The sequence below is a fragment of the Chelonus insularis genome, unplaced genomic scaffold (assembly GCF_013357705.1).
Source record: "Chelonus insularis isolate UGA/USDA-ARS -01 unplaced genomic scaffold, ASM1335770v1 contig_139_pilon, whole genome shotgun sequence".
NCBI lineage: Eukaryota > Metazoa > Arthropoda > Insecta > Hymenoptera > Braconidae > Chelonus > Chelonus insularis.
Genome location: NW_023276379.1, coordinates 621,309 through 632,719, shown reverse-complemented (window position 1 = coordinate 632,719; position 11,411 = coordinate 621,309). Strand labels below are relative to the sequence as shown.

The following is an 11,411-nucleotide window of genomic DNA, read 5'->3' as shown; positions in this document are numbered from 1 at the left end:
ATATTGCTAACTCTTTTTTTAAAAAATATCTTCATATGAGAGAAATGGACTTGTTTTTTTTTTCAATTTTATGTCCAGTTATTTTTTATTAATATTTTATTTAACAAATACTCTTTAATTCTTAATCTTATAGTATTATTCTTCTTTTCTTTTCTTTATATCAGTATTCATTATTAATTTATTATTTATATTATCAACTCAAAAAATATATTCAGCCGTTAGTGTTCTTACATCTTCCCAAAAAAGCTTTAGTATCTTGAAAAAAAATATTTTTTCATCCATTTTATCCATGTATTTAACAATCCATTATTTTTTTACATTGAATAACATTACATGAATATTTTTGCACATATTTGATAGGCTTATGAGGATTTGCAATTTTCTGAGTCATTTTTATCCTTTTTTATTTCAACATAAGATTTATGACGTCCTACTTGACCCAGTGATTTACACCGTCAGCATTCTCTTCTCTTTTGTCAGTCCGCCTGTCTTCTTTAGTATGAAGATAAATATTTTTTTTACTTTCATGAGATAGTTCTAATGACTTTAAGAGTACATTTAGATCTGTCTCAAGAGATTTTCAACATCAAAAAAAAAATTATTATGACTATTATGATTTTAGGTAAATTATTGTACCAAATTTTTTGGAAGTACGGTGCTAATTTGAATAAAGTATTTCAATATAAATATATTATCTACTAATTGTACAGATGTTACTTTTTGTATAGAAAAACATAACTTAATAATATGTAAAATAGAGTAATTTCAATGTCATTATTTAATTAATGCACTCATTAATTCGTAAGAGAAAAGGCAGTTGGACGACACAAAAATGTACAAAGAGCATAGAAAATATTTAATACAATAACCTTGATAAAATTTATAAGAATACGATAAAATGTAAAAAATAAAAATTTAATCACGAGAAAAAAAATAGATAATACATCGATTAACGAGTGTGCCTTGAAATCACTCGGGAAGTTTAATTGATATACAAAGACTTATTTATTTGTTGAAGATTCTTAAATATTCGAAAATAAAATTTGTTAATTTGTGCACTTTTTTAACGAGTTTCTAGTCATTTTACTATATTATTTATACTGATGTTTATAAAATTGTTGTATTGTTTCTGTTGGAATGATTACAAATCACTTAAATTGTAAACCTCATTTGTGGTAAAAAAAGCAATGGAAAAATAAATATTTAAACATTTTATTCATAATATGTAAGCAATAAATAAATATGATTGAAAACTAATTTTTGTTAATTACTATCAACTATGAAATATACAGAAATTTATAATACCGGAAATCATAATTTATTTTTGTTAAAGAATATACGAAAGGGGCCAAAGTAATGTGTTATCAAACATGGAAAATTCGGACATAAACATCCGAAAGCCTTTTCTCTGATGTGTAATATTCATCTGGATACGGTCATATAAAAACATAAAAATGTTGATATAATCATAACCGAAAAAATAATATTACTGTCAGTTTGTAAATTAAAATTTATAATATCTTTGTAATCTATATTTTTATTAAAAATAAAAAATTCATAAATTGATGTGATTTTTATGTATAATAATGAAATAAATTCTTTATCAATAGATTATACATTCTATTTACTATCCATTAAACGTAAATATCTTATTGATTAAAACTAATTCCCTGTATTAGAGTGATTTCGTAATAAATCATCAGTTACATCAATGAGTAATAAATACCAGGTAATGTAAAGTCAAAGGATGGTCATTAATTTAATTAATATTAAATTGTTCACCGATTAAAATTCGAGTATCAAAAATTTTATCTGAAGCACATAATATAATTTTTTCAAATAAATTAATAGACAATTTAATAAATTCGAACTTTTCTCACTTTCTCGTAAATTTATTAGAATTGTTTTATAAAATATTGCGAATTTTCATTATAAATTATTCTTTAATATAAACCATAAAATTATCTTGAAAAAAAAATATATAATATCATTTATCCGGATATTTTTAAAAATCCTAGATAACTGTGAAGTCTTCAGCAATAGCTAAATTTATTAAAAAATTTTCAACAGCTGTTGGCAAATTACGTTCTCGAATAATTTTAATAGATAAGACTTTCTTTTTATCTTGGTCTTCAGTTGATGCAATTGAATTTAATTGATTCAACAAATCTTGTGTTTTATCTGCAATTTCTTGAATTATTTGTGTTTCACTTAAAGAATTCTTTTCACTTAATTGTATCATAAAAAGAGCAATTTCTTTGTGAGTTTTGGTCATAGTAAAACTTTCTTTAGCATGAGGTGCAATAGTTATTTCTCTAGCAGGAATATTTACTAAGAGATCGTATAACTCTGGTTTTAATGATATTGAACTGTCTCTGCACCCTGCTACATAGTACTTTTTTCCCTAGAATACAAGTTTAAATAAATAATAGTTCATTCAATGATCAGTTTTTGAGTAGTAATTGTCTATATTGAGTTGGCTACATAAAAAATATTTTATAATGTATCACTTATCATATAATGAGAATAAAAATGTTCTCTTCACGTAAATTGTAACCCGTAAAAAGCCCTCTCTTAAAATAATAAATATTCATGAAAGAATCAATTAATAAATATTCAGAAAAATTTTTTGATCATGTTTCAAGTTCAATCTCAATTGTATCATCACAAAATTCTAATATTTTTTAGATGAAGAAAATAAATTTCTATTTACCTTTAAATCATTAATTTCTTCAGGTATCGAATCAATCCATGGAAATAAATAATCCGTGACATTTCTATGTTTCATCAACGATGGGAATGTTTTAATCCATTTAAATAATTGTTCTAAACTATGATGATAAATAAAAATACGTTTTTTCAATAATAATCCTGTATAAATTAGAATTGTTTCTAATTCAAACGCTCTAATAAGATCTCTCACATTCGTATCATGATTAGGATTAATATCATAATGATCAGCTTTAAATATTCCATTTTCTTGTGTTGTGCATGATCCATTAATAGAAACTGATAAATAAAGTTTCAGTATTTCAATTGGATCGCCAGTCTTAGAATACATTTTACTCAACACTCGGCTTAGCATTTCATATTTTTGTGGATTGAAATCTTTTGTAAATAATACAAGAGCGAATTGCTTGACCTAAAAATAATTATCTATCTAATAATTGGTTTTAAAAATTCTTATCTCTGTCAGAAAATAACAGAGATAATTGTAAACTGAAAATGATAGTTTTGAATGAATACCCTAGGTAATTTATCCGTGTCAAAAACTTCACAGCAATTAATATAAAACCATTCATTATTAAATCGAGAAAAAGTGAATGGTTGTGAATTATTATTTTCAGATGATAATCCACATTTACGAGTTATCAGTGATTTCTGAGCTTCGGAAACAGTAGGATAAATCCATGCCCATAAAACATCACCATTACAGTCTTTTTCTATAATATATATATAAAAATCATTTTCCAATGCATTTATTATTAAAAAAAATATTAATTTAATAATATTAACTACTAAAATTACCTATTATATTGCAAGATATAAGATCAGTAAGAGGAGCCATTTGGTTATTTTAGGTTATTTTCTTTATTTATCAAGAATAAATGCTCTTCAAATAATTATCCATTATTGACAGCTGTACTTGCTATACTAATAATTATTTACACTTCATTTTTTTAATTATTATGTTATAATATGTTTATAAATTTCATTTATAATAATATGTATATTCAAAAAGACATTATCTAAAGAGTAGACTAATTTTTAATCTCATTTGTTTTGAAAATGTCAACGAGATGGCAGCATTTTCGATATTGACAGCGCCATCACGTGGGAAATTATACAAATATAAGAATTGAGGGCACCATTTTCTTAAATACGTTACTGAACATTATGACGCGCGTTATTTGAAACTTTAAATAAGTATTTAAATATTGCATTAAATACCAATTGAGTGATATAATTAAGAAAATATAAAAATAATATTTATAATAAGTAGCGTAATAATATATAAAAGACTGAAACTATTTTTTTAAATCAAAATTTAAAAAATTAGACGCTACGCATCAGTTTTTTTGAATACGAAATTTCGTATTTGTCCCAATGACAGAAATTACAAATATTACAGTAAAATAGATGGTAAAAACTTACCCTTCTGCCAATTGATATTACAGCTTGACGATCAGATAAAAATATTAACAATGTATTCATTAAAATCACCTGAAATCACTTTAAATTCTCAGCTACCCTCACTCTTTGTGTTTTCACCGGTGTAGCTCAGCGGCGTATCAACTTTAGATTGTCGCCCTCTAGTGACTTTATTTGAAATAGTAACCTCTGAGTCATGACAACAATAATAATTTATCAAAATATAAATATATTAATAATAATAAATATTTTTTACATTTAAAAATTAATTTAATTAAAAAAACTATTTTTTATATAAAATAAATTATAAAAAATGAGAAAAATTTTTTAATATAAATATTTATTGAGCCTGAACTTTATCTACGTATTACAGGAAATCAATTTTTTCCAATGGCTGCTTTTCATCCGGTACACGCGGTCCAAGCACCTATTTTACCTAGCATCATACACGGTTAATTTTCAAAAGCGTTTAAAAAACGTTAATACAATTTTTCAAGTGTTGAATGTAAAAAAAGTGTACTGACAAACTAATAAAAATGGCGCGATATGGGCAACGTCCCGAAAATGCTCTCAAAAGAGCTAATGGTGAGTTGACATTCGGCTTTTTGTCCAATTTTAATTCTGCAACATGGCCGCATTATTCATACATTAATATCCCACTTATGTTATATATTATTATTATGTAATTTATCAATCAAATGATCTCATTAATTAAAAAATATTTTATAGATTTGTCTCGGACAAATTTTCTATGACTAAATGTAATACAAATTTATTTTTATCTCACTTTTGCTTGCTAACAGTTTTTAACATTCATATGGCATTTATCTGGTTGAAATAGCTCCAATGTGTCAACCAATTTACTATATAATTTAGAGTGTAAAATATTGTTAATTTTTTAATAATCTAAATAATACAAAATGAGTTTTAACGTGCAAAATAATTATTTTTCAGAATTTATTGAAGTTGGTAAGCCAGCGCGGGCACTGGATACCCTGCAAGAAGTATTCCGAAACAAAAAATGGACGTACAGTTGGTCAGAATCGGTTTTGGAGCCAATTATGTTCAAATACTTGGACCTATGTGTGGAATTGAAAAAATCACACATAGCAAAAGAAGGGTTATTCCAATATCGGAATATGTTCCAGTCAGTGAATGTAGGCAGTCTGGAGAATGTAATCCGTGGATATCTCCGTATGGCTGAAGAAAAAACTGAAGCTGCAAGAAAGCAGAGCCAACAAGCAGTCATTGATATCGACGATTTAGATAATTTAGCCACACCCGAAAGTATATTACTATCAGCGGTAAGTGGTGAAGATGCTCAAGATCGTAGTGATCGTACAATTTTGACTCCATGGGTTAAATTTTTATGGGAATCTTATTGCCAATGTCTTGAACTTCTTCGAACAAATGCTCATGTTGAAACATTGTATCACGATATTGCTCGTATGGCATTCCAATTCTGTCTCGAATATAATCGTAAAACAGAATTTCGAAAATTGTGTGAAAAATTACGTAAACATCTTGAAGAAATCTGCAAACTCCCACAATTAGTATCTAATGTTTCAATGAACAAAGCTGAAACTCAACAGTTAAATTTAGAGACTCGTTTAATTCAATTAGATTCTGCGATTCAAATGGAATTATGGCAAGAAGCTTATAAAGCAACTGAAGACATTCACGGTTTGATGAATCTTTCTAAGAAGCTTCCAGTTCCTAAAACAATGGCAAATTATTACCAAAAACTTGCTATGGTATTTTGGAAAGCTGGCAATTATTTATTCCATGCAGCTGCATTATTCAAACTTCTTCAACTTTCACGAGAAATGAAGAAAAATATGTCAGCCGAAGAACAACAACGTATGGCTAATCGTGTTTTATTAGCAACTTTATCTATTCCACTACCATCAGCACATCCAGAATTTGATCGTTTTATTGAGACTGACAAAAGCCCTCTAGAAAAAGCTCAAAAGTTAGCAATTTTACTGGGTTTAAATCAACCACCAACACGTGCATCTTTGTTACGTGATATTGTACGTTTGAACGTAGTCAATTTAGCATCACCTCAGCTTCAAGATTTATACTCATGGTTGGAAGTAGAATTTCACCCTTTAGAATTATGTATCCGAGTACAATCAGTAATTACAACACTTCAATCAGATGAATCAAGTGCACTAGCTCAATATGTTCCGGCATTACAAGATGTAACATTAGTACGTTTAATTCATCAAGTATCCCAAGTCTACCAAACAATTCAATTCGCTCGTCTTCTTGAATTAGCCAAATTTTCAACAAATTTTCATTTAGAACGTCTTTTAGTTGATTGTGTTCGTTATAATGATATGCAAATTCGAATAGATCATGGAAAAAAATGTATTCACTTTGGAGTAGATTTAAGTGAAGCACAACGAGAAGATCATCCTGATGGTCCACTTCTTCAAGCTATGCCTTCCGAACAGATTCGTTGTCAACTAGTTAATATGGCAACAGTGCTGCACCGTTCTATTAATGTTATTAATCCTAATAAACGTAAACAAGAACGTGAAAAAATACGAGCTGCTATGGTTGCTATGTATCATGAAACGAAAAATAAAGAACATCACAGAGTTCTTGAACGTCAAATGATTATTGAACAGCGTAAAGAATATATTGAACGTGTTAATACGATTCGAGAAGAAGAAGAAATGCGCCGTCAAGAGGAATTACATCGTCAACAAATGTTGGCTGAACAAAAACGTTTAGAGCAAGAACGTGAAGAACGAGAACGTAAACGTCAACAAAGTGAGATACAACAGATTAAAGATCGTCATTTGAAGGAGAAAATGCAACAAATATCGAGAACCAGTCATGGTCAGAAAGTTCTTAAAAAATTAGACGAAGATGAAATTAAGAAATTAGATGCTGAACAAATTGCTGCCCGTGAAGCTGAAGAGTTGCAGAAAGAACGTCGTGAAATGCAACAGAAATTAAAATCACAAGAGAAGAAAGTTGATTACTTGGAACGTGCAAAACGGATCGAAGAAATTCCTTTATTAGAAAAGGCGGTAGAAGAAAAACAAGAACTTGCTAAGCAGCAATGGGAACAACAAGAACAAGAGAGAATATGTGCCGCTATTGAGGAACGTAATCAAGCAGTAGCAACTCGTGAGAGGATGGCTCGAATGAAAGAAGATGCCGATATATTCTTATCTAAAATTTTAGCTGAACGTAAAAGTGCATACCTTGAAAAATTGAAAGAATTTGAGTCGAAGTTAAATGAAGAACGAGCTAAACGATTACTGGAGCGTAAGGTCCAAAGAAAAGCTGAAAGAAAGTCTAAATGGGAACAAGAACGTGCTGAAGCAGCTGAACGTAAACGAATCGAAGAATTAAGAATAAAACAAGAAGAAGAACGAAAACGATTGGAAGAAGAACGCGCCAAACGCGAAGAAGAAGAGAAGGCTAAGAAAGCTGAAGAGGCAGCTAAAGAAGCTGAGAGACTCGCCAAGTTAGAAAAACAAGCAGAAATTACACGTGCCAGGGAAGCAGAAATTGAAAGAAAATTGGAGGAAGAAAAGAAACGAGAGACTGATGTTGATACTTGGCGTCGAGGAGGTGATCGTAGCTTCCGTGATAGAGATAGAGGAGCCGATCGCGAGCGTGAACGAGGAATTGATAGAGATCGTGAACGGGGCGTCGATAGAGATCGTGAACGAGGAGTTGATAGAGATCGTGAACGAGGAGTTGATCGTGAACGTGATCGAGAAGGCACAAAAGTTGAACTTACGTCTTGGAGAAGTGAACCAAGAGACGAGCCAAAATCTCGTGAAGATCGTGACGAAGATCGTGGCAAACGAAGAATTGAAAAAGATGATGATCGAAGGTGGGGAGACCGTTTTGCTAAAGATAAAGAACGCGATACGAGATTTGATAAACCGTCGACTAGAGGTATGCCAACTGGAAGTTGGAGGAAAGGCCCAGATGATCGTAAAGATGATAAGAGAGATGATAGATTAGCAGACCGTGGTCCACGGCGAATTGATGGTCCAAGATCTCGTGATGATGAAAGACCTAGATTCCAACGTTCCTCAGGCTCTAACGATTGGCGTAATCGAAATGTTGAAGATTCAGCTAGAGATTCCTCGAAACGTGATGAGTAAGTATTAAATTATCTATCATTTATAATAGCTGATAATTGTTGAGCCATTTGTTGTCATTATAGTAATCTATCATATGATTTAACTTTAATGAAATTAATAATTACTTTTTTTTGTAGGAGAGATGAACGTGATCGCAGAGATGAACGTAGAGAAGATAAATTTAAACGAGAAGATAAAAGTGAAGCTCCAGAAGAAGAAGGATGGTCAAAAGTGAGCAGTAAACGTTAAAATTGAATAAAATTAGAATTTTGAAAAATTCGGCTTTAAGGTTGGTGTATTTATAATATTATTTTTTACTAGTATTTGTAAAAATAATTAATACTTCGATTTTTTCGACATTGTGCAAACAATTTTATAATTGGTTTTATAAATGAAGATGTCTTTTAATTATTATTGGTGATTAAAACCAATTCCTTGAATTATAAACAAACATTCTTTTTCTATTTCACCTTTCATTAGGAAAATGAATTATTACATTTTTGTATATTCATATTATTAATAATAAAAATTAAGAAAAATAAATTAATTAAAATGCCGAGAAAGTTGAAGTCAATGTGGTAAGGATAGAAAAATGAATTATGTTCATCATCAAAAAATTAATTATGTCATCTTAAGTATTAAGCATGAAAATCTAATAAACATCATGATTTTCAAATAGATTAAGATTTTTTCTTTATTCAAATAATTCTTTTTATTATATGATAAAATTGATATTATGGTTTTTTCTTTTTATGTACGATTAAAACTTTAGAAATAAAACAATTATTAATCATACAAAATTTAATTATTATTTTTAAAATATTTTAAACAATTATGCCTACTTCCTCAAAAAACTAAATATATTTTTTTCTATCGTTTACATCCGATAAGTAGTTTTGCATTATTAAATCGATATTTGAGTATATGTATGTGAGCACAAACGTCGATTAACAATCAATAAGAAATACTACAAATTGCTGTAATTATTTTAAAACAATTTATCTAGGGTGAATAATAAATAACTGCCGTTAAAAATTAAAATTAATTAAACTATTTTTAATTTTATTTAATAAATTATCAAATATTCAATGTTACATATTAGAATGTGTAAGTTCAAGAGGACTGTTGGAATACGTTGTAGATTGTATAAGATAATTTAAGAAGCTAAAATTATATAATGTCACGGTAGTTATAAAATTCGTTGAATTAATTAAATAATTCTGAATTCATTTACTTGATTTTTTGAAAATCAAAAATTTAACTTACATTCTTAAATGAATCTAGAGATAAAGTAACAAAGTGTCCACTAGCTATAACTATTGGTTTTAATGATCTCATCATCATTATAAACATATTTTTTCTTCCAGCATTAGTAAGTGTATACCAATTAGTGTCATACATTGCAGCACTTAACTCTGAAAACTTTAAGTTTTGGTAAAAATTATGTTTTAAGCATATTTAATAGAAATAAAAAACTACCTCAAGAGTTACACGATTTCCAGACATACAGATATAAAATATTTGGAAGAACATGCATAGAATATAAACAGCACATGCTATAAATTCTGGAGAGAATGGTTTCATTTGGGAAAGAGCATAGACGCTACTGCATAAAATAATAGAACTACAAGAGTATTGAATGAATATCATTTTTGAGAAAATCGAAATCACATCATCAGTCAATCTGAGTAATAAAAAATATTTTCTTGAAAAGTTGAAATTCAAAAGAAAATTGAAAAAATGATTTAATACTCACCTTAGTATAGTAACATGATGTTCAACACAATCGGCAAATAATTTTTTCTCTATTGCTTTCAAAGTTTCGAATTGCTTTATTTGATCACGAATATGAATTTTTTGCAATGTATTTAGCATAACTTTGAACCTATGTTTTAAAATATTCAGTTGAGCACAGATTTGTAATAACATACCAGGAAATAGTGTATCATGTGCTATGTCAACATTAGCACTCATGAAGATGGTAATGAGTTGCTGAGAAGAAGTAAGCCAATAAGCCATGTAGTTGGAATAATCATATGGTAGCCAAGCTCTGCACGGTAATACACCTATTGGTCTATTTTCAAAGATCTTACCAATGACAAATACTGATACTGATAGATCAAAAAACACTGCATAACATAAGGTATAAAATCTGACACTTTTATATTCAACTATTTGATTCATTTTTTATCAACTTAAAGAAGAGTAGATTTACTATTTGGAGTGTTTATTGATTCATTTCAAATTTTGGAGTAAAATTACTTCAAATGGTTTTTAAAAATAAATAATAGGATGCAAAGATATTAAATTTGTTTAACAAACACCTGAAAGTACATCTACTCTTCTTACAATAGTTAAAAAGTTACCTGATAGATTGACTGAACTCATTCAAAATTTTTTTCTCTTCAGCATCTCGTGGCTGAGATGAAATATTTTCTAAATCATGTGTTACATCTATAATCATTCTACGATTATAAATTATCGTCAAGATTTTCCCACACATACCAATAACAGTAATAAGCATTGAAGAGTTATTAAAAAAATCAAAAATCCCACGATTGAAAAATATCAGTTCTATAGATTCTGAAATGATGAAGGTAGTGCTGATGTAGATAAGAAATAATGTATAAATGTAATAAAGTTTGCCTTTCCAATTTTCCCATCTTAATGGTCTCCATAAGCCAACACACGTCAGAATGAAAAAGCTTTCTGATAGAATAGGCATATTGATCGGATAATTGTTTCAACAGAAAGAGACTACATTAAGTTCGATTAAGGAACACAGAAAAAAAAACAACTCAGCCCCTTCAATTAAGAATTCTATGCTCTATGCAAGGTAATTATCTTACAGGAAAATTATAGAATGAAAGTCGAAATAGGAAAATTATATCAATTGTCGCATAATTACTGTTGAATTATAGAAAATATTATTGGAACAAAATAGTAGTTCAGTTGTCAAAGACAATTTCATAAGAAGTTGAGTTTCTTAAGTAGATACTTTGAGTAATTGCCACTTTATGGAAATATATTGAAGAGTAGATCAAGTAGAAGTCTGATGGTAAAATGATGACAGTAATTTATGCGTGTTGTTTACGATCCATTATGAAAAGCTGTAGTTACTTGTTCAAATATTTTACGAGC

At 28.7% G+C, this 11,411-nt stretch overlaps 3 protein-coding genes across 3 annotated transcripts; 1 reads left to right on the top strand and 2 right to left on the bottom strand.

Moving 5' to 3' along the window:
- Positions 1–1,891: 1,891 nt before the first annotated feature.
- On the bottom strand, positions 1,892–4,288 carry LOC118074879 (putative DENN domain-containing protein 10 B). Its single transcript, XM_035096403.1, has 5 exons — positions 4,156–4,288; positions 3,529–3,654; positions 3,247–3,443; positions 2,714–3,142; positions 1,892–2,404 (listed from the first exon to the last, which is right to left on the bottom strand). The coding sequence occupies exons 2-5, from the start codon at positions 3,566–3,568 to the stop codon at positions 2,015–2,017; spliced, it is 1,056 nt and encodes a 351-aa protein (XP_034952294.1). The 5' UTR covers positions 3,569–3,654; positions 4,156–4,288; the 3' UTR covers positions 1,892–2,014.
- A 248-nt stretch (positions 4,289–4,536) lies between these two features.
- On the top strand, positions 4,537–8,950 carry eIF3a (eukaryotic translation initiation factor 3 subunit a). Its single transcript, XM_035096394.1, has 3 exons — positions 4,537–4,737; positions 5,107–8,287; positions 8,408–8,950. Exons 1-3 carry the CDS (start codon positions 4,689–4,691, stop codon positions 8,517–8,519), a joined length of 3,342 nt encoding a protein of 1,113 aa, XP_034952285.1. The 5' UTR covers positions 4,537–4,688; the 3' UTR covers positions 8,520–8,950.
- Positions 8,951–9,383: 433 nt separating this feature from the next.
- On the bottom strand, positions 9,384–10,244 carry LOC118074748 (odorant receptor Or1-like). Its single transcript, XM_035096198.1, has 4 exons — positions 10,027–10,244; positions 9,750–9,954; positions 9,537–9,692; positions 9,384–9,434 (listed from the first exon to the last, which is right to left on the bottom strand). The coding sequence occupies exons 1-4, from the start codon at positions 10,242–10,244 to the stop codon at positions 9,384–9,386; spliced, it is 630 nt and encodes a 209-aa protein (XP_034952089.1).
- Between the last annotated feature and the right edge of the window lie 1,167 nt (positions 10,245–11,411).

Excerpts from the sequence above, each read along its gene's own strand:
- LOC118074879 (XM_035096403.1), bottom strand. The coding sequence starts at position 3,568 with ATGGCTCCTCTTACTGATCTTATATCTTGCAATATAATAG. Across the intron at positions 3,444-3,528 it reads TATATCTTGCAATATAATAG|AAAAAGACTGTAATGGTGAT; the intron begins GTAATTTTAGTA and ends TATATATTATAG. Across the intron at positions 2,405-2,713 it reads AAGAAATTAATGATTTAAAG|GGAAAAAAGTACTATGTAGC; the intron begins GTAAATAGAAAT and ends CTTGTATTCTAG.
- eIF3a (XM_035096394.1), top strand. The coding sequence starts at position 4,689 with ATGGCGCGATATGGGCAACGTCCCGAAAATGCTCTCAAAAGAGCTAAT. Across the intron at positions 4,738-5,106 it reads TGCTCTCAAAAGAGCTAATG|AATTTATTGAAGTTGGTAAG; the intron begins GTGAGTTGACAT and ends ATTATTTTTCAG. Across the intron at positions 8,288-8,407 it reads GATTCCTCGAAACGTGATGA|GAGAGATGAACGTGATCGCA; the intron begins GTAAGTATTAAA and ends TTTTTTTTGTAG.
- LOC118074748 (XM_035096198.1), bottom strand. The coding sequence starts at position 10,244 with ATGAGTGCTAATGTTGACATAGCACATGATACACTATTTCCTGGTATG. Across the intron at positions 9,955-10,026 it reads CATCATGTTACTATACTAAG|ATTGACTGATGATGTGATTT; the intron begins GTGAGTATTAAA and ends TTTATTACTCAG. Across the intron at positions 9,435-9,536 it reads CTCTAGATTCATTTAAGAAT|CTTCTTAAATTATCTTATAC; the intron begins GTAAGTTAAATT and ends ATATAATTTTAG.